Source organism: Tenrec ecaudatus, chromosome 10, assembly GCF_050624435.1.
Source record: "Tenrec ecaudatus isolate mTenEca1 chromosome 10, mTenEca1.hap1, whole genome shotgun sequence".
NCBI lineage: Eukaryota > Metazoa > Chordata > Mammalia > Afrosoricida > Tenrecidae > Tenrec > Tenrec ecaudatus.
In genome coordinates this window covers 120613842-120640078 of record NC_134539.1, presented here as the reverse complement: position 1 = coordinate 120640078, position 26237 = coordinate 120613842, and the positions used below count along the sequence as shown (strand labels likewise).

Genomic DNA, 26237 nt, shown 5'->3' with positions numbered 1-26237 from the left:
TCTCAGCAGCCAGATCTGCACAGAGAGAGCAAATGTATTTCTAACCAAGATTTATATACACTTAGGAGGTGTGCAAGCCCTTTTAATTATAGGTAACCACATGCATGACAGGAAGGGGGTGTACAACAGGCATACATGCAATAGGAAGGGGATGAGCTAGGGGTGTGCTTGCAACAGGAAGGTGAGGCACTGGGCACACATGTGACAAGATGAGCCGACTCTAGATTCAAGATGGCAGCCTAACCTTGGTCCTCCCTGAGTTGGCTTGACCTTGTCTTTCGGCTCTCCTTGAGGAGAACAATCCACTATCCTCATTAGAAGGGAGTGAGCCCCACTTAGGGTGAGACAGACTATAGGGTCTGATGATGGCTCTAGATGGCTGCTAACCCTCAGGGAGATAACCTTTAAGCAGTTGACCTCCAAGTGGATAGCCATTGACCATGTGTTAGCAAGCAGCATCTTAGGTTTGGCATATAACATGGAGGTGGGGGGACAACTTGGGGAATAACCTTTCTGTACCCCACATGTCCTTTCCCTCCTTCAGCCTCAGTGCCAGTGTCCTCATAAGGGAAGCAAGGATACGTGATGGTTAGGACTCAACCAGATGAGCTGTGGAAAGGCTCTGACTGAGAGCCAGGCACTTAGTAAGTGTCCATAAACCTCAGCTCTACTCATATAGTTGTTAAGGACCAGGAGCCCAGAGCAGCAGCACGGGAGGTGGGTGGGGGGCCATTGGGACAGGCTCCCAGAGGAGAAGAGGTCTGAGCTGCATTTGAGAACAACAACCAAAAAAACCCAAATCGATGTTAATCAAGAAAGGAAATCCCCAGGCTGAAGAAACCATGTGGAAAGGCATAGGGGTAGGTCTACAGGAGGAAGAAAATGAGAGGCAGGGAGACAGAGGCTGGAGAGACGTCAGACAGTTGAAACTCACTTTTAGCACTTAGGAGGTTGGCCTGATCCTTCCTTTGGGAATGGGAGAGTGAAGATCAGGATCAGGATTTTATAGGCAAAGAAACCTCCTAGGAGAAGGTCTCTCAGCCCTAGGAGGGGACTCCGAGTTTCCCTACCCCTTTGTGTCTGTGAGATTAAACCCACACACAGAACAAGATTTCATCAATAGCCAAGCTCCACCACTCCCCAACCTGGATCTCTGCCATGCCAACCCCAAGACAATAAAGCTTCCTTCCTGCCAGTGCCAATTGTGGGGACAGTGCCCTCTTCCCTCCTCTCCCCACCTGCCACCCTAGTCCCTTGGACTGTGGGAGACCCCTGGGGGGGACTAAGGAGAACAGGGCAGAGAGACAGAGAGATGGTTTCTGGAGCAGAATTGGCCCTCCTCGGTAGAGGAGGTGGTGGACCTTCTACCCTGAACATTTTGAAAGAACAACAGAAGCCTGGAACACCTGGTGATGGAGATGCCATATGCCCTGTTCCTACCTGGCAGAGAGTCCAGGACAGTTCCCGCCCCCGCCATGATGGTGTCCTCCCCTCCCAGCGTTGGCCGCCAAGCAGCAGCAGGAGGATGAGAGCAGTTTCTGTGTATTTTCCAAGGGTGTTCATTCCCATTCTGACTCTGGGGGATGGGGACCTTGCAGGGGTCCAGGGAGAAGAAATCCCCTGCTGGATTGCAGAGGAGGGGCGCTCCCCTGCCTCCAGGACCCTTGTGACAGCAGGAAGGGGACTATCTCCCTCCGGTGTGTTTCTGCTGAATTTCTTTTGTCCTGATTGTCTAATACCTGCTCGCTGAATTTTTCAGAAGAAGTATAGGGGGTGGGGTGGGGAATCACACGCAGCATTCTATTTCCCACAGGCAACCATTTCATAATTTGACACATTTTAAGGACATTTTTGTAAAAATCAAACATTCACTCACCACCACCACCACCCCAGCCTCCATCCATCCGTGTCATGGTGCGTGACCTTTATCTGGCTACAAAGACATGATTGTCATGGCAAACAACTTAGTGTCCTGCTTGTCACTTGCCCGTGTCAGTGTTAACATGAGTCCATGTGACTTTCATCCCGTGGAGCCGCAATTTCCCAAGGGCGGTAACACCCTTCACTCAGCCATTTCCTTGTTGGTGGGAAGCCAGTTCCCGTTCCATCATGCATAACACTGCAGTGAACATCTCCCTCCTGCGGGGCAGGGACAGAAGATGAGGAAGGAGGACTGGGGTCCCCGTGTCCTCCCAGAGCCTCGCCAAGTGTGGAGGAGATGGGGTTTTCTTTTGTGAGAAACCTTCCTCACGCCTTGGGACCCTCCCCACTGCCGAGGCCAGTCCTGACACTTGACTCTGATGGGTTATAGGGGGTGGGGATGGGGTCTTGGGGGGGGTGTTTCTCGGTAGATGTATATGATTAGGAGAGTGTGAGAAAAATATTTCGTGACTGCCTTTTTAAGGGAAAGTCTCTGGGTGGTGCAAACAGTTAAGTGCTAGCTTACTTGAGCTCACCCAGAGGCACCTCAGAAGACAGTTGGCCATCTGCTTCCCAAAGCGCAAAAGGGGCCTGGTTTTGCGGCCTGGAAAAGGGCTGCGACAAGGGCTTCCTCGAGTGCGTCTGCGCAACAGTGCCCTCTGCTGTCCCGTGCTTGCAGCCGCTCGCTGGAGAGCAGCGGGCGTTCCTCCCCCTTCGCCATCAGCTGATGCTCACCGGGTGTTCTTTTTCAGGCGGGCATGGGGCATCCTTTAACAGGAGTGAAATTACATTCAGAGAGTCGAAAACCAGCAGGGACACAGGACCTTCAGCGGCCTGCCCCGACGCCAGCGTAGGCCACCTCTATCTGAACTCAAGCCAAACTCTCCCTACCAGTGAGTCAATTCCTACTCATAGAGACCCTGTGGGACACGGAAGGTCCCTGTGGCATTCTGAGAGTGTCACTCTTTACAGAGGTCGAAAGCCCCATCTTTCTATCAGCGAGGAGCTGACTTTGTTGTAAGCAGCCCAACGTGTGTAAGCTCCCACGGCGCCAGGGGAGAAAGGAGACAGACAGGTGAGAATGCAGTAGCAGTCCCCGAAAGACATCCTAGTCAACCCTTTCTCCAGATGGGAGCCTGGCTCTCCTCCACCCGACGGAGGATGGAGGTGCAAAGGCTGCAGAAACAGAACCCCTCGCTCTGCGATGGGTAAGGGCCACAGAGGGACGCATCTGTTAGATGCACCTGTCCCAGCTCCCTTATTGTGGCAACTGGGGACGCTGGGGGACATTGGCTCAACACTGTCTCAGTTCCCTACTGCTGCTGTAACAGAAAGACCCAGGGGGTGACTTGAAGAAACAAGTATGTTTTCTCTCTGGGAGGCTAGAAGTCAGAATTCAGGGGGCCTGCTCTAGGGGCAGGCTTCCTCTGTCAGCTCAGGAACAAAGTCCTTGTGTCCTCTGAGCTCCTGGGCCTGGCCTGGCACTTCTTCCCCCTGCCCTGCCCCTCTGAGTGGTTGGTTTAACCTCTGTGTATTTCCAGAGAGATTCGTTTAGGAGGAGGGGAGATAAAGCAGCGGGCTAGACTCTGCCTGTATGACCTCGGGTGAAATGGAAGAGGGGGAAGAGAAATCAAGAAGGGGGGAAAGAGGGGTTCTTGGGGGTTTAAGTCACAGTTTAAACTGGAATACAAAGTTGATGTGAAATGTAAACCTCCACGTAATTTAAAACCAAAAATATTATTGAAAAGAGAGATTGATTTAAAACAACCTCCACTAATCTTGCCTCATTAACAAAACACAGACGAGTTTTAACAACGGTATTAACAACACATGTGGGTTTGTTTCTTTAGGGGCACAATGCCCCGCCCCCAGGTGTGGGGCGGGAGTGGGGTCAGAGCCTGTGTAGCAGCAGTGGTGCCCCGCTTAAAAGCGTCACCATCAAGGGCTCTGAATTTTCATTTTGTAGCAGGTGCGGGGGTGGGGTGGGGTGGGGATGGCTTCTGGCCCAGAGCAGCCCCAGGGGCCTGCACACCCGCGTGGAGTCTGGACCCGCACCCGCCGACTTCCTGCAGGAAGCGGTCCCCTCCTGCCACCCTGCGCCCCCCAGAGTCACGCCCTCGGTTCGGTCGGGGGGCGAATGTCCCGCAGAGCCGGGTGAGCGCGGTCCGGCGGTGGTGGGCGCCCACGAGGCTCTCCCGGAACCCTTCGGCTTTCCCCTGCCGGCCTTGAGGCTCGCCCTGCGCCCGGGGTCGGGGGGGGGGGATCTGGGGGACCGGGCCGGGTCCCCAGCGCTGAGTTCTCTTTTCCGGGCGCGCGCCCGCTTCCGCGAGGCTCCCAAACTCGCTGCCCTGCCAGCGGCGGCGGCCGACGACCCTTGGGCATCGCCACCCTCGGGCCACCGCTCCGCCCCTGGGCAGAGCCAAGCCTCCCTCCTCGCGATCACCTGGGGGAGCTGGGGCCCCGAGCGCGGGTTTTCTGAGTAGAGAGGGAGCGAGGGGAAGGCAGCCAGGGCGGCGGAGTCCCCAAACCTCCAAGGGGCAGGCAGTGCTATGTCCCGGACAGGGTGGGTCTGGGTTCGAGTCCAACCCACACCAGGGTCGGCGCGAGGCTAGGTGGGGGCTGAGCCGAACCGGTCGGCGAACACCGGCTCCCGACGGCGCCCAGCCCCGGGGCGGGCGACCTCCGCTCGTGGGGGGCCGGTGGGCGCGTCCCGGAGTCCAGGCGGGGCCCCGGCGGCGGCTTGGGTCGGGACCCCGGCTGCGCGGGCGCTTCAGCACCACGGGGTGGACAGCACCCGAGCGGCTGCCCTGCCCGCTCTCGCCCCGGCGCGGCGCCGAGCGGCCGGGCGCACCCCAGAGCTTGGGAGCTGGTCCGGGGCGGGGCTCCGTGCTCAGGGCCCGGGGCCCGGGGCCCGGGGCCCGGGGCCCGGGAGGGAGCTATCGTGGGTGGTTTTGATGCCCGATCCGTGGAGCCGGGGCTGAAGGCTTGGTCCCGATCGCTGTACCAGCTCCGGCCGCCACCGACCCTCCGCGGGCGCTCGCCCCAGGTGAGTCACCGCCACCTCAGACCCCACCCCACGTGCAAAGGCTAGACCAGAGCAGCTTTAAGGGGCGGGAAGGGGCAGGTAGCGCAGCGGGGAAAGCATTATGGCGGGGTTTTGAGTCCACCAAACACGCCGTGACAGAAAAACGTGGCAGTCTGCTTCTATAGATTGCAGCCTAGAACACCCTAGGGGACAGTTCCACCCTCAGCTCTAGGCACTCAGTGAGTCAGAATGGACTGGCTTGTCCCTTGTAAAAGGGATCAAGGAGGATAACATAAAGCCCCTGGAACAGGGAGAAGGCTGGCCTGATCGCCAGGAGCGCATGTTGCTCATTGGAGGCATGTTATTATTAAGTCCTCCCACAACGGGACCACAATAGGAGTGACCTGCTCAGCGTCTAATGGGCCACAGTGGGCATGCCTAATGCCTCGTGTGGATGCCAGAGCAGGACCAGGCTGTTTATTGAGTCTAGAGCCCCCTGAGGTCCTCCTATGGAGGCTGGTGGTAAGCTGAGAGGAGAAGGGCAAGTGCAAGTGGGTGAAGAACATGCCAGAACGGTCTATGCAAAGGCTCAACTGAGAGTCTATTTGCATGTTTCCCGAATCTATCATAAGCTGTCGCAAGTAAATCCACATTGTTTTGCTCAGTTCTTTCCCTTATCCACCTACCTAGCAAGTGGGCCTGACACCCACCCTGAATGAATACGCTGAGGACTAAAGAGCACCTCATGTCAATGCCACCAGAGCCAGGCTGCTCTGAGACACATGGCCACCACCAGAGCCAGGCTGCTCTGAGACACATGGCCACCACCAGAGCTCTGTTTTGGACCAAAGGCTCCTCCTGTGAGTTATCTTTGGAGTCCATAGCAAACAGCCCCTGACACAGGCAATTGCTGCAGCAGCCACATCCAATTTATCCCTTTAGATGAGAGTGGTTTCTGCTGGCAGAGTGGAAACAACAGATGAGCCTGGGCTGAGCTGCAGTCTAGGTCACCTGCAGATCTTCTCTCATGCTGCTCAGGTGCTGGGCAGAGTCCAAGTCCAAGTTAAGAGAGGAGCTCGCCCTCGGTGAGAAGAGAAGCCTAAACACCAGGTCTGGCACAGGCCAACCCGGGGCAGGTCAAGCTTACGCCAGCAGAGGTCTCATCATGTGGAACTAAGTCGGTAATCCTAGGTGTGGGAAACTGAGGAACGGGAAGAGAGTTATGTGGACAAATTCTTTATTCTCATATTTAAGAAGCTTAGGAGGCCTTAAAGTTACTTCTTATAAGCACATGGCTGATTGCTACCTGACCAGCAGTTTCACCTATGGAAGCAGGCATGTCAGGGGACCGTTACTCCCCTTACCTGCCCCTAACACTGGTGTTAGTTTACTCCCCCAGTGAACTTGGGGAACTCAAAGGTTAAGTTACTGCCCACTTTGTTATGTATGTGGTTACCTGTAATCAGGGGGGCTTGCATGCCTGAGACTATATAAGTTGATGTAAGAATACATTCTCTCTCCAACTCAGACCTGATTCCTGATGCCATGGAGGAGGTGAGCACTCCAAAACTTTTGTCTGACTCTTAATTTCCCTTCAATTACACAACCGTCCCTTAGGACCCATTTGGAGGTGGGTTAGATCCCACACCTAGGTTCTGAAAGGGGTGCCCAGAAGGAGGGAGAAGGTCCATGGTTGGAGCTATGATGTATGAGATAAAGACTATCTCATTTCACACTGTGCCCCCACTTTATTCGGATGTAAGGTGGGGTTCAGAGAGGAGAAGCAACTTGCTCAGGAAAGACAGATCTGCCAGCCACAGAATCTGGGTCAGCCCACTGCACAGCATCTCTCCTGCCGCTGCCCCCAACAGGCAGCACAGTCCGGAGCCTCACACTCCCCAAGCCTGGCCTTCTCGGGCCCTGGGGGCCAGGCTGCCTTGACTTTTGCCACCAGCCTGCATTGTGGAACCACATGGACCCCAAGTAGGGCACCGCAAGGAAGCTGGACACATGGTAAAACCTGTCGTGGTCCAGACAGGGGTGACCTGTGGTGCATCCTGGGTGCACATCTGGAGACAGGTGGCATGACTCAGCCCCTGGTGTGAGACACTTCTGTGTGGGGCAATAGTGGGAATCAACCGCAAGCCCCACACTGTGGCTTAGATGGCACCAGGTTACAAACATAGGTTATCTTAGGTATGAAAGCACTTCTGACAGGCAGCAATTGGTAAACCTGACAATGGCCTTCAGCAGAACAGGAGACAGAAGCACACAGAGGGCATGGGAAAGGCCCGAGAAAAAACTCAGCGACCAACTCTGCTCACAGCAAGAGTCTCCTCCGTGTCCTATGCTCCCCATGTCCCTCAGTAAGAAGTTAATTGCGTCCCTGGGTCAGGATCAAACAGCTCTGGTTGTCCTGGAGAATTGAAAATGATCACTCCAGACTCTCAGCAGCATATTCCTCTTGGAGAGATAGAGGAGGCATCTGTGGCCTGAATGCCAACATGCCACCCCTGGGGTGACTTGACATTCAGTCAGCACAAGAACAGCGCTCACTGAGGCTGCGTTCTCTCATGGCAGTGCCATCCTGTGGATGGGGAAGGGTGTGGATCCAGTCACTTCCAACTGGAGAAACTGAGGAAGCACAGCAGTGGACTGTTGGGGAAAAGTTTTCTTGAAGCCCAGAGTGGTTGCTAGGTCGGGTCCTGTGCCATCCTCCCAATTACAGCCACGCTTGGACTCATTGCCGCAGCCCCCACAATGTGTTCTTGACTGCTGCTTCCATGATGATGGAGCCGACAAGCACGAACTCTTTCAAAGCGTCAGTCTTTCCCCGTTTGTCACGATGTTATCTAGTGGCCCAGTTGGGAGGGTTTCTGTTTGTTTTGTAGTTGTAATTGAATGGTAATTAGCCTGAAGGCTGTAGTCTTTGATCTTTATAACAAAGTGCTTCAAATCCTCTTGGCCTTCATCACATCAGATTCTATAATTGGCAGCCTGAGCACCCCCACATGACCACCGTGAACCGAAGAAACCCCAAACCTGAGCGTTTGGGAATGAGGCTGGGGAGCCTCAGACAGGGTAGTGTGCAGAGCAGTGACCCTCTCCCATGCACAGACCCAGGGCGTTTCCCATGCTGCTTGTGAGCCAGGGCGGCAGAAAACCCCAGTGAGAAACGAGGAGCCGTCCAGGGCATCAAGGCCCAATGTGCACCTACACCTACTGGTCTTTCCTCCCTCGGGACTAGCTCATCTGCTGGGAATCACCTCCCTAGGATCCTTTCCGTGTGGAATCCTGATGGAAGCTCCTGACTTAACAAGCCCACTTGGTATCAAGATGCCACCATTCAGTAAGCAAGCTTCATTGGCACATTTGGACTTCATTTTCTCTTCCATCAGATCCCTCTTCCCTGAGGGCAGGAGAGTCAGGGATAGGAGTGTGGTGTGAAGTGGGCTTCTTCTCCTCAGGGCTGGAGCCTAGCATGGGAGGGGTCTCTTTCTGGCTGAATCGAACCCTAACTGCAACTAGTACCTCCCAGTGACTGCTCACTTACTACCTCTGCTGAGCACCATATGAGCACGTTGTACTCATCTTCTCAATAATCTGTGAAGATGCTCATTAAACGCTAGGGCTGGGAGAAGTGAAATCACTAGCTCAGGTCACACAGTTGGAAAGGGGAAAACTGGGATTGGCACTGTGTTAGTCCAGGTTGACTAGAGAAACAAATGCATAGACATTCATATGTGTATAAGAAAGCATTCATAAGTGTATAAGAAAGAGCTTCATATAAAAGAGCAATTGCACATAAAGAAAACACTCCAGTCCAGGTTAAGTTCATAAATCCTATATTAGCCCATATGTCCATTACCAATCTATAAATTCTTCCTCAGATTCATGCAGCACATGCAATGATGCCAAATGCAGGAAGAAAGGTCAGTGGGTGGAAAGTCTTGTGGATCCAGTGGCGTTGGAACATCTCAGTGCTGGTGTGGGTCTCTACGTGGCTCCTTCAGCTCCAGGGCGCTGGCTGCATCAGCGTAGCCCCATCAGGCTCCATCAGTGATGTCTCACAGGGAGCGAGGGAGTGTCCCGCCTCCAGCAGCAAGCTCTTTATCTCCTTAGCGCCTCCAAATGAGGTCATCAGTCTGTGACCTGATTGACAGGCTAAACTCCACCCTTCATTCTTAAGTCTCATGCACCAAGACAGCCTGACTTCCATCTTCTTATGATAAGGCAGGTTTTTCTTGGTGGGCCTTCAATGCCCAATGGAGCTTGGTCTTTCTGGACATCTCAGGGAAAAATCTCTGCAAAAGAACTCCCAGCAGGGCTGCAAGTCTGGGGATCCTGGGCATTTGCAGAGGGTGGTGCCTTCCAGGTGACTCTCAGTACTTGAAGGGCTTCCCTAAACCCCAAAGATCCTTCCTGAAGGGCGCAGTCAGGGGAAGCCAAGTCACTCCCGCAGGTACTTTGGAGTCTCCTGTCAGGAGGGGATCCTTTGTGGGTTCTGTTTGTTTGTCTGTCTTGGTGATAGAGCAAAAGTTTCAATAATATCACTGACCATGGCAGAACCATGCCAATCTGATTAATACATGTCATAATAAAGCAAGGAGGGCATTAAAATTACTGTTTGGTAATTAAATGGTAGTCCCGGTCCACCATTCATTGGGCACCTTCCAGGCAAGAGATCCAAACCAAAGTTCAACAACCACCTGTTCTATGGGGAGGTAGTAAAAAAAAAAAAACCTGGATTTTTTTCAAAGCTCCATATTTAATTTTCCCCACAAAATAACCTCACCTTCAAACCGCTCTCCATGACACTCAATACACTCGTCAAATCTGCGAGTCCCTTCTTGGAATCATTTTTCAAACTCATCTGTTTGGATGGGTGAGAGCATCTCCCTCATTTTTTTTCTTCACCTCTTCTATATTGTCAAATCGCTGTCCTTTCATGTCCCTCTTGATTTGCGGAAACAAAAAGAAGTCCCATGGAGTGAGTTCAGGTGAGTCAGGTGTATGGGGCAAGAGAGGTACGCTGTTTTGTTTTTTGCCCCAAACTGGCACACTGAGGTGGTTGCCTGAGCAGGTGCCTTGCCATGGTGGCAAAAACAAACTATGTGCCACAAATCAGGCCTTTTTGGTCACATACTGTTACATAATCTTTCAGAACCTCTAAATAGAAAGCTTGATTAACAGTCTGACCTGGTGGAATGAACTCGAGGTACACTATCCCCGTCACATCAAGAAAACAAATGAGCATTGCCTTGATCTTTGATTTCACTTGATGAGCTTTTTTGGGGTGAGGTGATGATGGCGTCTTCCACTGGCTTGACTGATATTTGCTTTCGGGGTTAAAAGAATAGCACCATGTCTCATCACCATGTGACCTTGGGGGGGGGATGTCTGGGTTACTTTGGAGCTGTTCTTTCAAAGCTCAGCCTGGTTTCCACTCATGCTCTTTTTGCTGGTCAGTCAGAACCTAAGACAAAAATTTCGTAACAACCCTTCCCATTCCCAAATCTTCCTGTTAAAATCCACTGAACTGAGCTCCACAATAGTCCATATAATTTTCCATCTTTTCAATTGTCCGTCGTTGGTGTTCGAGCAATTTTGTTGACATTTTCATCCATTTGGAAAGTTGAAGGAAGTCCAGAATGAGGCTTGTCATCAATCGACGATTCACCTTTTTGCTGCCTTGTAAGCTGTATTCGACATCACAACAGTTTCTGCAGCATTTTTCCCAAGCAGGAAACAAAACTTCACAGCTGCACGCTGTTCTCTTAAATCAGCATCAGAAAAGATGAGGTTCCCACACTATCATGATCCCAATTCTACCTTACAAGTCTGGCTAGTCCAGAGGTTGAACACTGGGACAGATAGGAACGGGAAACACAGGGAATCGGGATCAGTAGTGAAAGTGGCGATACCAGGAGGGTGGAGGGAAGGTGGTGTAGAAAGGGGGAGCCAATTATAAGAATCTACAAACCTCTTCTCTGGGGGACAGACAACAGAAGAGTGGGTGAAGGTAGATGTCAAACAGTGTAAGATATGACAAAATAATTTCTAAATTATCAAGGGTTCATGAGGGAGAAGGGAGCTGGGAGTGAGGGGGGAAATGAGGAGCTGATACCAAGGGCTCAAGTAGAAAGCAAATGTTTTGAGAATGATGATGGCAACACATGTACAAATGTACTTGACATACAATGGATGGATGTGTGGATTGTGATAAGTTGTAGGAGCCCCAATAAATGATTCAAAACAAAACACGAAGTTCAAGTAAAACTGCTTTTATGAAAAAAAATTCACTATGACCAGAGAGAACCTTCCCAGGCAACTCCTCCGGGTTCACTAACTCAGAGTGAGTTGCTCACCTGGGCGTGGGGTGGGGATGCCAACTGTGAAAGTTCTGCCCAGCGGAGTTTTCCATCTTTTTCTTGGGGGACAGGGATTACCCCCTCCTATGTCCTTGCAGTTATTTACTTCTCACACCAGGGAGTGTCAGCTTCAAGTCTTAGGGCAAGAGGGCAGTTCGAGGAATCCTTTGTGGATGGTGGATGAGCAGGGGGAACCTCGGTCTAGAGTCACTTGTATTTCTCCTGAGGGACCCAGCACCAGCACAATGCCAGACACGCAGCAGGAACACAAGAAATATTCTTACATGAACAAGCTTTGGGTGAAAAGTGTTCATCTGGAGTGCAGATTAAACAGACAAACACAGTAACCCACAGCCATGGAGTCCATTCTGACGCCAAGACCGAGTGGAACTGCTTCTTCAGGACTCCTGAAGCTGTCAATCTTGACCACAGTAGACTGGGTTTGAACCCATGACCTTGTGGTTCGTTTACCCCAGGCTACTGCAAGCACAACATCTGGGTCAGGGTAAAACCACTGACGGGAGGCCGAGGCGCCAGCGGTGACCCTGGGTTTCCAGGCCCAGGATAAACCAGAAGCTTTAGGAAGTTTAGCGAGGTTGGTGCCACCCTATTGACTGTGTAGGTGAAACAAGCGACCCGGAAGGAAGAAATGGCCTACTCCGAGCAAACTTTCGAGGTAGCAGCGCGACCAGAAATAGCGTGTGCTTTCATAACTTGAACTGTTCGAAGACAGGCTCCTTCTACACCAAGCCAGCTCCATTCAGTGGACGCAACGCGGAGCCCAGGCTTTGCCCCATCGAGTATCTCTACGCTCTACTTGTAGGCCTTCAGCACAAAGCACGCTCAATCGATTGGTTTTCCCTGGAGGCGGGGCTAAGCGCTGATTGGCTCTGGTGGTGAGCGGCTCAAACACCTGCGCGAGGGCTGAGCGGAGAGGTGCGGCCTCGGGCCCGGAACCTTGGGACCCACCGAACCCTTAGGGTCGTGGACTACCGACGCCGTCGTCTGCGAGATGCTCTTGAAGAACCTCAGCTGCGTTGTCTGCCTGCCGTGTGTCCCAGTGAGCCCCCGCTTGGCCCGGGCTGCCATGTGGGTTCATTGAATCAAGTCCTTGTTTAAATGTTCCCCCAGGCCGGCCCGCCTCTCTGTCCCCCTGGGACCTTCATAGGGACCCGTGCTATTTTTACCCTCGTTATCGTTTTCTTACCCCCATGATAAATTATAAACTGTTACCATTCTTCCCCTTTAAAAAAACAACTTTAATTTTAGCAACGAAACAATTGCTTTACTTCCTGGTATTTAACCTAACTCCCTCAAACATACATTACAACCAAATTAAAGAATTTGTCGCCAATATGATGATCCTGGCATCTTACATATTATACTCCCAATTTTCAATTCAGTTTTATTTGCTAAAATAAAAATAGACTATGATTAGGCAGCTCATAGAGAAGAAATTCAAACAACCAGTAGCATTCAGAGAAAGCAACATCATTTATAATGAAAGAAATGCAAATTAAACAAGATGCCATTTTCACATATATCAGAAAATTAAATACAAAGAATATCTTTACTAAGCGAGGAGAAGGTAAGGGGTGAGCACTCACATACGTGTAACTGGAAGTGGGACTTGTACAGCCTGTGAGAGGCACAGTTGGCCATACTATTAAAGGTCTACAAACCTCCAGGCCTTTGAACCAGCTCTTCTACTCCTAGAAACTTTATTATGAGCGACTGAAGCACACGCCTCATGTTTAATTACCAGGAAATCGCTGTACCACTTTCATATGAATAATCTTTAGACAGCCCAAATGTCCAATATGGCTATTTCTTTGACGTCTATATAGGAAGCCCAAGACAGGTAGATCTATAGAGACGAACTGGATTGACAATTGCCATGGGCATGATGGGACGACGGGGGACTGGGGTTGATTGTGGTGATGATCCCACAAATCTAATCACACAAGTGTAATATAAATGAACGATTAAATGGTATGATATGGGAAGTATGTCCCAATAAAAATAGAAGAAGAAATGTCTAGCATGGGAGGAAAGAGTGAGTAAATTGTGGCGCATCTGGCTTAAACCAGACCTCAGCCTCCCCTCAGAACCATTCACCCTCCCCTGCCCCTCTTCCTGACCAGTAGCATCCGCATTCCCACACAGACAGATAATGGCAGACGCAGGCTTTCTGAGTCCAGGGAAACTGAGGAGGAAATCCTCTGAGGGCTTCAGGAAAAGCCTGCCTCCTTGATATACTGAGGCGTGGGAGGAGACATGTCCTTCCTGCGTTAAAAAAAAAAGTTTTATTGGCATGTGATTGAGATATCATGCAATTAAATCATAGTCTGAGGAGTTGTGCAATCATTGCCGCAGTGTCCGGAAAGTTTCTCCATGTTACCTTCTTCCTGCCTTTTGGATGTGATTTTATGAGAATGTGAAGTTGAAGTTACAGCACTAGTCCCTGTGCCCATGAGGGGGACAAACCCCAAGCAAAGCCAACAATCAGGATGGGAGAGTCCCCAAACCACCTTAATGACACCGCTGTGCTTTGTTATGTGAGACAATAAATGTAATTGGTTCTTTAAGTCAGTTATATCTGGACATTATTACCTCTAACCAAAATCACCCTATGAGAGCCACACAATGGAGTACTTGACTACCAGTAAACGAAGTTATGCTACAGAATTATATTTATGGATATTTATGAACAGTAGGTACACACTTAACAATATAAAACTACACACATACAAATACTCCAAATTTAAGATTTTGGGGTCAGGGCTTGGTGCCCCATCAGACTCGACCAGAAAACAGTCCTAAAGGCCAACAAACAGTCCTTTAACTACAAGCTTTTCTTTCTTCTTGTGTTTTGTTTATTGTCATTGGCTTGTTGTTGTTTTGTTTTCTTTTGTTGTTTGGTTTTGCTCTGTCTTGTTTTTGTGCATGTTATTATTTCCGCAGGTCTGTCTAAATAAGATAGGCTGGATGAACAATCTGGAGGAGAAAACAACAGGACCAACAGTTCCGCGGGGACATGGGAGAGGGGAAGGTGGGGGGAAAGGAAGTGGTGCTAACAAACCCAGGGACAAGGGAACAAGTGATCCAAATCAGTGGTGAGGAGGGTGTAGGCCTGGTAGGGCATGATCAAGGATAATGTAATCAAGAACTACTGAAACCCAAATGCAGGTTGAACATGATAGTGGGACAAGAGGAAAGTAAAAGGAAATAGAGGAAAGAGCTAAGAGGCAAAGGGCATTTATAGGGGTCTAAATAAAGGCATGTACATATGTAAATATATTTATATATGAGGATGTGGACATAGATCTATGTGTATATATTTGTAGCTTTAGTATTAAGGTAGCAGAAGGACATTGGGCCTCCACTCAAGTATTCCCTCAATGCAAGAACACTTTATTCTATTAAACTGGCATTGCATGATGTTCATCTTCTCAGCACAATCGCTGAAGACAAAGTGAGTGCATAAGCAAATGTGGTGAAGAAAGCTGATGGTGCCCGACTATCAAAAGATAGAGCATCTGGGGTCTTAAAGGCTTGAAGATAAACAAGCGACCATCTAGCTCAGAAGCAGCAAAGCCCACATGGAAGAAGCACACCAGCCTGTGTGATCACGAGGTGTTGATGGGGTCAGGTATCAGGCATCAAAGAACAAAAAATCATATTGTGAATGAGGAGGAGTGCGAAGTGTGAACCCGAAGCCCATTTATAGGCAACTGGACATCCCCTTACAGAAGGGTTGCAGGGAGGAGACAAGCCAGTCAGCGTGCAGTGTAGCAATGATGAAACATACAACTTTCCTCTAGTTCCCAAATGCCTCTCTTCCACTATCCCACATTATCATGATCCCAATTCTACCTTACAAATCAGACTAGACCAGAGGATGTACAAATAGGAGCTGGAAACAGAGGGAATCCTGGACGGATGATCCCTTCTGGACCAGTGCTGAGAATGGCAATACTGGGAGGGTGGAGGGAAGGTGGGGTAGAGAGGGGAAACTGATCACAAGGATCTCCATATAATCCCCTCCCTGGGGATGGACAACAGAAAGGCGGGTGATGGAGACGTCGGCCAGTGTAAGATATGACACAATGATAGTAATTTATAAATTATCAAGGGTTCATGAAGGAGAGGGGAACAGGGAGGGAAAAGGAAAAAATGAGCTGATACCAAGGGCTCAAGTAGAAAGCAAATGTTTTGAGAATGATGATGGCAACAAATGCACAAATGTGCTTGACACAATGGATGTATGTATGGATTGTGATAATAGCTATATGAGCCCCCAATAAAGTGAGTACATTTTTAGAAGGATGCATATAACAAGAAGAACCTCCTAGTCTACCCTTGATTTCTGCCACCCTTACAGGAAACAACAAGGAGAGTTGGGGAGGGTTTCATCGGGACCTGAGTGCAGTCTTGGGGTGGCGATGGTGGGTGGTGAGCGGAGGAAGTGTTTGTGGGGGTTGGTTTCATTGCAGTCTGAGCTGGAAAGATCCTTCCTCTGGCTGTTCAGAGCTGCTGATTCACTTCAGCTAGTCTGCTCGTCGCTTCCAGAAGTGCTGTGCGATTTCTTTCTGTCGTTTCTAGCTCTTCGTGGACGAGCTCATCGTTTTGATTTGGTGTTTGTTTCCTTGATTCCTTTCCGCTTTACCTTGTTTTTTTTTTTTTTTTTTTTTTTTTTTGCTTTACCTTGTTTTTATTCATTTACTTAAACCTTTTCTTGTGAATTGGGCAAAGGCTCACAGAGCAGTCCTTTTCCAGTCAACAACTCGTGCACATTTCTGTTTCATCTCATTGATTGCAGTCCCCACAAGGCAGTGCCTCTTCTTCCATGTCCTCTGTGGGGGTTTCTGGTGTCTTTTTTCTTCTTTTAATAATCATTTTAGAAAAAAATGATTAGGGCAAAGACTGTACAGATGTGCTTTATACAATTGATGTATGTATATATATGAACTGTGAAAAGAATTGTATGAGCCCCAATAAATTGTTAAAATTAAAAAAAAAACAGTGAAAATGCTCTTGTTTTCACTCGATACTTGTATAATAAAGGAATATCGAAAAGAAAAAAAAATAATAATCATTTTATTGGGGGCTCATACAACTCTTTTCACAATCCATCCATCCATGGTATCAAGCACATTTGTACATTTGTTGCCATCGTCATTCTCGAAACAGTTGCTTTCTACTTGAGCCCTTTGCATCAGCTCATTTTTGCCCCCTCCCCACACTCCCTCCTTCACGAATCCTTGACAATTTATAAATTATTATTTTGGTACATTGTCTGACGTCTCCCTTCATCTGCTTTTCTGTTGCATTTCTGGTTTCTATGCCTCTTTTATCAACCCTGCAAACTCTTTCCTTGAGGAAATGCTGCTCTTTAGATCTAAGGAATTCATACCGTCCTAATGGTATTGTTCCCTTATAGAGTGGGTATTGTAGGGCTGAACGTAGACAGTGGGGTTGAGTTCAGTTCCAGGCCAGAAGAGTCTGAAAGTGTCAAAGCCTCCCGGCTTCCACGTCTCTGGTGGACCCATAAACGTCGTCTATTTTATGCTTTTTAGTTCCACGTTTTATCTCCCACTCTCGTGTGATCCCTTACAGAGTAGCTGGTGATGGTAGTTGGGCACCATCTAGTTTGACTGTCTCAGGGGAGCAGAGCCTGATGTTTGTGTGGTCCATTAGTCTACTGAATTCACTGTTTCCATGTCTTTGATTGCCTTCACTCTTATTTTCTCCAGACTCTCTGATCATATTTCTAAGAGTTCCTCTCCAGATTTTGTTTGACTATATCCCATATTCCAATATGCAGCCTCTAACATGGTCAGTTTACTTAGATTTATTTATTTTCCTGATGCCCGTCCATTCCTGATGCCTTGCATATGGAAATGGGGCATTTCGAACAGCTTCGTGTGGTAGCTCTTGGAATCGGATGCTCCCCTTTCCACAGGCTTTGCTTTTGTTGGTTCTTGATGGCTTCCGTGGCCCATCTGTGTGATGGCTTTTCCAAAGTATTTTTGCAAAGGTTGTATTCCTTGTAGTGTGTGGCCACTAGGGTTGTCGGCCGGTGAGAAGACAGAGATTTCCATTCATGCTGAGCTGGTCCTCCTCAGTGGGAGGCCAGGCCACCTATGACTCAACCTTGGTCCTCACCTCCTGCCAGCAGAGAGCCCATTGAGCTAGTGGGGTGGAAGCCCAGGAGCCTTTCACATCTTGGTGGAGCATCTGGTTCCTGGGCATGCTCACTGCACACTTTCCCCAGGATAAGAGGTGACTCCTTAATCCTTCAACAACCTTACTCCCAGGTGGTCTTTGGTTTTGATCTGCTGCTTATCCAGTCATGCCTGTCCCCTGCCCCAGGTGCGCAGGGGCTATGCTTGGCTGCTGGCAGTCACTCCAGGCCACAGCCAGAGGAGGGAAACCCATGTGGGGAAAACAAAGCCTACCTCTGTGCTGGTTTCTCAGGAAGCCAAGTCTTTCTGGATCCCTACTTGGAATGTGTTCATTTCCTAGTGAGTATTGTCTGTGTGTCCTGTGTGGCCAACAGTCTGCTGGACCCAGCAGAGAAGGAGAACGCACTGGGCTGGGCGGGTGGGGGTGTTGGGTGGTGTCAGACCTGGTAGAAGGTTGGAAGGTGGAGGCCTCTCTCACCTTAGCCACATAGGACTTGGCCTGGAGCTGCTGATCTTGCACCTCCTTTTCACTGCGCTGAGGCGGTCAGACACCTTCGTCATGCCATTTACCAATGTGGAATTGGAGATTAAGAATAAGCATGTGGGAACCCAGCCTTTTAAACGTGTCTGGTTCTCCTGAGAGAGGGTGCTGATACACCCAGTGCCTAGTGGAGGAGTGGGGTCTTAAGAGTTGCCAAAAGAAGCTGAAATTGAGCAGGGTAGATTGCCTGATAAGGGAATCATGGGTCACCTGTGGGTGCTTAGAACCATCTGGAGAAGTTGTCAGGCAGCTTTTGTGAGTAATACAAAAGTTCAGGTCAGTGTGGGTGTCCAGCTGCCAGCTGGATGTGCACTCCTTTCCCCCTCCCCTCCCTGCTGGGCTGGCAGGAAGGGTTGTGGGCATCGTGAGGAGTTTCCAGCTGCCTCGGAAGCAGCCGGTGTTTAACCATGCGCCTGGCGCACACAGTAGGAGCTCAATAAACATTAGTTGGAGAAGCCTGGTCTTTCTTTTTTAAGTTTCATCCATTTATTCATTTAGTAAAATTTATGTTTAGGATGTATCCTGTCTTGTTAGCATTAGAGAGTTATTAACAGATTAGGCTTCTCTGTACTTGCCCTTCACATGGGTCACTGTTGGCTTTGAGGGACTCAGTCACATGTGTCAACGCTAAGGTTTTTAAAATCATTTTATTGGGGGCTCATACAACTCTCATCACAATCCATACATCCATCCATTGTGTCAAACATATTTGTACGTTTGTTGCCCTCATCACTCTCAAAACATTTGCTTCCTACTTGAGCCCTTGGTATCAGCTCATTTTTACCCTCCCTCCCCCTCTCCCCTCCTTCATGAACCCATGACAGTTTATAAATTATTATTGTCATATCTTACCCACACCCTTCACCCGCTTTCCTGTTGTCCATCCCCCAGGGAAGAGGTTATATGTAGATCCTTGTAATGAGTTTTCCCTTTCTACCCCACCTTCCCTCCACCCTCCCGGTATCGCCATTCTCCCCGCTGGTCCTGAAGGGATCATCCGTCCCGGATTCCCTGTGTTTCCAGTTCCCGTCTTTCTTTCCTCAGTGAAAAGTAGTGTAGGCTGAGAAGGGCGGGGTTCCTGTGAGCTACATGGTCTTGGTCCGTTGCCTGGACTTCAATCCAGAGGGAAACCCCGATGCCCGCGAGGACTCACAAAGTACGCGTTTAAAGGTGCCTTAAAGCCCTGGGGCACTGTAAGTCGCGAGCTGGGCTGAACCCCAAACTCAGCCGCGGGAAACCACCGGGTGTCTAATCCATGGAGTTAGTCTCGGAACCCCCAGGGGCAGTTCTAGCCGTCCCAGAGCGGCTCCGTGGGTTGGAATCAGCTCTGGGGCACGCTGAGTACCACTCATTCATTTAATCTGCGGATCGGGAGCGGAGCTACCCAGCGATTCCGTCACCAAAGGGAACCCTCCAAAGCCTCTCCGTAGCTGGCCAATCGAGTGCATCTACTTTCCACCTACTCGGCTGAAACGCCGAGCAGGATTATTCCATTGCTTTTGCCTGACGGGCGCGCCGAGCGCTGATTGGCCGTGACGGAGGAAGCGGAAGAAGGCGTGCCCTCAGGACCCGCGGCGTGCCGCCAGCCGGCGGCGGGGTGGCCCGCAGTCTCCGGCGTTTCGCCATGGCGTCTCTCCGTTGTAGAACCGTCCTCTGCGTGGTCTGCTTGGAGAAGCCCAAGTACCGCTGCCCGGCCTGCCGCGGCCCCTAGTGAGTGTCGGCGCCGGGCTCCGGGCGCGGCGGCAGGGGGCCGCGCAGGGTGCGGGCTCACGCCGGTTGTTCTCTCTCTTACAGCTGTTCCGTGACCTGCTTTCGGACGCACAAAGGTAAGGCCCGGCGCCCCTCCTCAAGTGGGGCAACCCCACGGGCCGCTCCGCTGTGTCTCGGGGACGTAGAGCCCTCGGCCTCTCCTCGCCTGATCCCCTCCCCCAGCCATTCTTGTTGCGGTCCCCCCTCTATCTGCCCGGGAACCTCCCTCATCCGGTGTCCTGGACGCTTTCCTGGGAGCGAGCTCTTCACCTCTGCTTATAAATCCTTCTCTGAACTGGAAACAGTGAAACAGAACAAAACTTCTCTGCCTTTCCTTCGCCTGCCACCCTGTTTTGCTTCTCCAACTGTTTGCTCTTTCCACTGTTACCTGGCAGAGACCAAGTAACATCTTTTCTGCATTGCTTAATCTCCTTGAGCATATTCGGAAGAAACCATCTGGCTCAAGCTACGAATAGGGCTTCTGTGCTGGAGACAGGGCTGGAGATTTGGGATCTTTCTCTGCAGCCTTTGACGCCCTGTAGGAACACGCATGGGCTGTGTTGGGCTGTTAACCACAGACCCGCCGTTCAAAAACCACCAGCCACTCCCTGGGAGAAAGATGAGGCTGTTTACACGGTACAGATTTTGAGTCTCCTAAACCCAGAGGGGCAGTTTTGCTCAGTCCTTTAGGGGCGCTATGAGTTAGAGCAGCTCAGCTGCAAGGGGTGGGGGATTAGGGGACAGTTTTGACAATGTTTGTGTTGTCACTGTAGCAGCGGGGGGGGGGGGGGGGGCTGGTGGCACTGCTGATGTGGGAGGCCAGATCAACATCCTGTGGAAGAGCAGGAGCCCCTACTCCCACCCCAATACCAGTCTGCCGTTTTTTGAGAGATTTTCTCTTGTTCTGGCTTTCCTTCTTCCCCGAGCATCTCCAAGGCCAGTCCTATCAGTCGCCTGGCAGCTCCACGTCCCCATCTCCATGTACTGGACCCGAGTCTGCCTGGTGTTTGGTCCAAGCCGAGAGCGCTGCTGTTGGCACCAGCACAGGTGTTTGTTTCCACCGAGTTCTCTTGGCCGCGTTTCCTGATCCTCCCTGTGGATTTAGATCAGACCCTTCTTACCTGTGGGGAAAAGAGGAGGCTTTCTACTCCTGTAAAGAGTTGTAATCTTAAAATTAAAATAGCGTTCCAGTCTTAGAGACCCACAGCGCAGTTCTTCCCTGTCATGTAGGTCCTGTCGGGTAGCTGTGATTTTGGGTCCACCACCACGAACCGCATCCATTTCTCTATCATTTGTGGTTGTTTTCGTTGTTAGGTGCCGTTGAGTTGGTTCTGACCCATAGTGACCCAATGTACAACAGAACATCAGCCCGTCTCGCGGAGGGCCTTCCGCTTTTCACTGCCCCTCCCAAGCATGATGTCTTTTTCCAAGGACTAGTCTCCTAACAATATGTCCAACGTTTGTAAGACAAAATCATGCCATCTTTGCCTCTGAGGAGCCCTCTGGCCTTCATTCAAGCCAGATTTGTTGGTCATTTTAGCAGTCTGTGGTACTTTCTTTTCATTAATCATTTTACTGGGGCCTCTTAAAGCTCTTATAACAGTCCATACTGTGGTGCTTTCCAGCACCATAATTCAAATGCATTGATTCTTCCGCAGTCGGCCTCATTCATTGTCCAACTTTCACATGCCTATGAGGCAATAGAAAATACCATGGCTTAGGTTAGGTGCACCTTATTCCTCAAAGCCACATCCTTGCTTTTTAGTACCCTGAAAAGACTGTGCTGCAGCAGGTTTGCCTAATGCATCTTTTGATCTCACCTGACTGCTGCTTCCATGAGCATTGATCATGGATCCAAGCAAGACAAAATCCTTGCCAACTTCGTTGTGAGGATTTTGGTCTTTGACACTGAGTGGGAACTCATTCTGAAGGCTGCAATCGTTTGTGAGAGTGTGGTCTGTTTACTCAGTGCTACCCCATCATACTAACCCCCTCTGAGGATGGGCTAGCAACTTTCACTTTTGTGTTCCCAGTGGCACATGGTACAAATTTAGCGTCTTGAGAAAATTGGGAGTCAGTATGCACCTTAGTCCTGCTGGAAGCCCTGTGGGGTTAAGCCAGGAGGAAGGGTGGGAATGGGCCCTTGGGATGCCTGAGATCCGCTTCCTTAGCCCCTCTGCCCGGCTTGGGGTTTTCTTTGTACCACTCCTTCGCTCCACCTCTATCTACGCCCCACCCCTAGCCCTCACCACCCACAAGTTGGCTTTGGGGTCAGATCTGGGCAGCTTCTTGTCACTGAAGTAGAGGCAGCTTGGCCTGAAATGTGTCTTTCAGAACAGTGCAACTCAGAAACTCACCCCACAAAGAAAAAAAGAAATTCATCCTTTCCTACAAAAACTACGAAGCCTGTGGAAAACCAAGGTGAGCTGGTTGATTTTTGGAAAGGGGGTTTCAAGTAGGATAGGTGGAAAGGAAAGGACAACTTGGGAGCCCAGCATACTACAGCCTGCCTGAGCCTGAGCACTAGGAGTGGAGACACCCTTTGTCATCATTGACATTGACAGGACCTGGTGAGCAAAGCCCCAGCAGGGGTGTGAGGAGGGTGTAGGGTGGGCCCAGCTCTGGTGGCCCTCCATGGGCTGGCCCAGGCCAGATGCCCCTTCTGACCCAGGTCACCTTGCTGGCAGCTCCCCACAGCAGTGCATAGCAGTAGTGGACTGTTATGCCCCACATATCCCCGAACTTCCTCTGAAACCTTCTCAGTCTCCCGCCCCCGGGACCAGGCTCTGAAAGCAGCCAAGAAAGCACTGAAGTGTCACAGCAGAGGGATGGGCCTCCTTTTCTCCCTTGGAGAAACGAGTGGGTTCGGGTAGGGCCACGCAGTTTTTGCCGATGCTGAAAGCAGACAGGTGTACTTGAGCAGGTGCTCAGAGCGCTTCTGTTTTGGTCCTTGACACAGCTGCAACCATGGTACTGAGATTGGAAAATCAGGTCCCAAGCCGAGAACAGAGTATGAGCCCCAGGAAGCATCTGCTCTTTCCCCTTCCTCCCAGGAGTGGGAGTGTGGCCACCGGTGCCAGTGGGGTGTTTGTGACTGGAGGGGTTTACACGCCGGTGCCCGCCTGCCTGCCATCAGCAGTTGGCTTGTTTGTCTCCCTCAGACGATGAGTCATCGGTAGCCGATTTTCTCAATAGTGATGAGGAGGAGGACAGAGTTTCCCTGCAGATTTTAAAGACTCTGGGTAAGTCTGTACTTATTCCTTTTTCTATTAAGTACTTTTATTGGGGGCTCTTACATCTCTTATCACAATCCATACATTCATCCAGTGTGTCGAGCACATTTGCACATATACTGCCATCATCATTTCAAAGCATTCTCTTCCCACTTGAGCCTGATATCAGCTCCCATTTCTCCCCAGCTTATTCCTTTCTTTTTCATCCTTTTGAGATTTACTGTTCCTGGTGTAGGATTTACATGACAGCGTAGGTTCTCACTGCCCACTCGTTAGCCACCTTCACAGTGGGCATGCTCAGTATTTCCAGTCTACTCGTTCTGGTTCCATCATTCTAGTTTTCTGCCCCTCTACAATTTCATTCTAAAGTTATTGTTCACCGTTTGGTTTCTTAATAGCTGTTTTCTTTAAAAGAACAATATTTGTGGGTGAGTCGTTTTTTGAGCCAATGTGACATAAGTACCTAAAAGATGACGATGGAGCCTAGCTTTGTTTCTAGGTTTCTAAGGTCAGGTCTTGGGGAGTCCTCCAACCCATGAAGACACATGCAATCCTTTGTGTGGAATGTAATTTTTAATAAAAGTTATCGACTACCTCAGCAGTACCTGCCCCCTCCAGCCACCTCTGAAGGGCGTACGCGGCCTCCTGGGCCGCCAGCAGCCATTACCTCCACCTGGTCCTCCTCCCAGCCTGTGCCCTGCCTGGGCCAGCGGGCTCCCTCCACAGCATGCTCTTTCAGAGTGAGGCCCTCTCTCCGCTTCCCATGCTGCCTTGGATTTAGTGATCACTGTATGGAAACTCCTCTCTGACCCGTCTGTAGGGCAGTCACCTATGTTCCCCCGCATGCCCCTGTGTGAAGTCAGCAGCCCAGACCATGGTACTGATTGGTAACCACCGGATTTAATGTTTTAGGGCAGTGGCTCTCCACCTTCTTAAGGCCGTGACTCTTTCGTACAGTTCATGTTATGGTGAACTCTTCCCCCAACCATAAAATTATTTTTCTTGTTACTTCATAACTGTAATTTTGCTACTGTTAGGAATCAGGTGACCCATGTGAAAGGATCTTTCCACACCCAGGTTGACAACCGCTGATTTAGGGGAAAGCAGGTATGAGTGATGCCCTGCGTTCCTGCAGCACTCCTCATTCAGTTCCTAGAAGGGCTCTGGTCTGGGTGTGGTTAAAGGTGGACACGCCTGCCCCACCCCCACCCCCACTATAGTGTATCTTCCTCGCTGAGAGCTTTCTCCGCCAAAGCAAACAAACCTGTTAAGGCTCGCTGTGCACAAGGGTGGGGGAGTTCAGAAAGTTGGTGGGAAAGTGGAACTCAAATATAGGGGAATTTTTCATCAACTCTCTGAAGCCCACATGTATTTGTGGTGTTTAGATGTAACCTGGGACTCTTAAGTTGCTCATTACTGCAGAACAGCTGGCTCCCACCTGCCCTGTTGAGCTCAGGTTGTCCTTGTTAATTTCTAAGGGGACTCGGCGCCACTGCGGAGCTTACTGCTGAACCCGCACCTACGCCAGTTGATGGTCAGCCTCGACCAGGGAGAAGACAAAGCAGAGCTCATGAGAGCCTGCATGCAAGAGCCCCTGTTTGTGGAGTTCGCAGACTGCTGTTTAAAGGCCGTGGCACCGGCCCCGCCAGAGGATTGAGCTGGGTCACTGTGCTGCGGGCCCTTCTCCCAGGAGAGCGGCCCGCCCACCCTGGCAGGTCACCTCCCAGACACCTCAGTTTAAGCGCTCACGGAGAGAAAGCGGTGGTTGCAAAATGATTTATTTTTGGGTGTTACGATCCATGTCATGAGTGATGATGTTCATCCTAGGTTTATGGTATTCTAGTTATTTGCAATTATATTAAATAAATCGACAATTTGTTAAATACTGTTTTGTTCCTTTTTAAGGAACCAAATGTGAAATTCCCCCAAACCAGAATTCTCAAAGTGCTCACAGGGAATCGGGGTACTGTGCCTGGGAGATGGACAGTACCCTGGGATGGCCCTGTGGACATAATACGGTCTTCTGTCACTGGCTCAGCAGCCCCTCCCCCCCTCACGCCACTGCACCCTGGCTGAACCGCAGCCAGCAGGCTCCTGTGCTGCCATCGCCGGGGGAATAGTTTGGCAGCTGTGTGCTGATTAAGTGTCTTTGGCAAGGCAGCCGGCTGGCAGGAGAAGGCCTCGGAGAGACAAAGGGCACCAAGGATCACCGCCAGGAGAGGGCAGAGGGCAGGAGGCACTCACACCTGGACCAGTCGGGGCCTCTCCAGCAGAATCTGATTAAAGCCGGCGACATTGTAGGGCAGAGGCTCGGGGCAGATGTCAGCGTGGCGCAGCGGAGACTTTCTGCAGTGAAACTTGACGGAACCCTGGGGAGAGGGATGAGGGATGCTGCTAAAGCCCCCCAGCTCTTGGGTGTGCAGGACTGGAAGCGGCCCCGCGGGCAGGTCAGTGCTGCGGTGACAGGACTGAGTCCGTCAACCTTCTGTTTTCTGTACTTAGTCTAAAACACAGGCTCCCGGTTTATTTGGCCTACTGCCCCCTTTTCAGGAAACAACCAGCCCTCAGCACCCCCTGCCCGACAGCCTCTGATGCAGGGTGAAGTCAGGCCTCCGCTTTTGCAGCAGCCCCTCGGATCCTTCCGGTGTCCCCCAGGGGCCATGCCGCCCGTTTTGGGAAACGCTGTTCTCGTCCGCCACGGCAGTATTAAGGTCCCCCATTTCACAGCCACTCGCTGGGAGATGAGGAAACACTGGGAGGGAGAACTCGCTGTAGCTTGGGTATCACTTGTTACGTTCCCAGGAGGGCGTGACCTGTGCTCACTCCTTCAGACATGCAGCGCCTCCTGTCTACTACTCCTGCAACTTCATGTAACCCTTTGCCGCCCTGTGCCGGAGGTGAGTGTCTTCATCCAGAAATGAGACGTGACTTGGCCAGGGAGAACAGGATAACCCTGCAGGTGCTGGCCTCCAGCATGCAAGTCTTTCCCACGACTCATTTCTAACGGAGCACGTGGCTGCTATTTCAGAGTGCTGGCTGCCTATAATGTTGAAGGGTGCCCGGAACACGGACTTGCGTGCTAGTCACTCCCGTCAGCTGGAAAAGGGGGTAAACCGAGGACTAACATTTGGGGAGAGCGTGGTGCCAACTCCAGCTGTACTAGGGCGCAAGCATTGCTGTTCAAAGATGTCTGGGGAGCTGCTAGAGCAC

General features: G+C 50.7%; 2 protein-coding genes across 5 annotated transcripts in view; one reads left to right on the top strand and one right to left on the bottom strand.

Annotated features, from left to right (window-relative positions):
• The first annotated feature begins 19571 nt into the window (after positions 1-19571).
• Positions 19572-24910, top strand: ZNHIT3 (zinc finger HIT-type containing 3). Its single transcript, XM_075561471.1, has 5 exons — positions 19572-19755; positions 19840-19871; positions 22129-22215; positions 22956-23036; positions 24506-24910. Exons 1-5 carry the CDS (start codon positions 19670-19672, stop codon positions 24682-24684), a joined length of 465 nt encoding a protein of 154 aa, XP_075417586.1. The 5' UTR covers positions 19572-19669; the 3' UTR covers positions 24685-24910.
• MYO19 (myosin XIX) overlaps positions 24789-26237 on the bottom strand; it is a 28142-nt gene continuing 26693 nt past the window's right edge. For all 4 annotated transcript variants that reach the window (XM_075561469.1, XM_075561467.1, XM_075561468.1 and 1 more), the window contains one exon: positions 24789-25396. In XM_075561469.1, the coding sequence (XP_075417584.1) occupies positions 25268-25396 (129 nt within the window). In that variant the 3' untranslated portion in view covers positions 24789-25267. The remainder of the gene's footprint in view (positions 25397-26237) is intronic.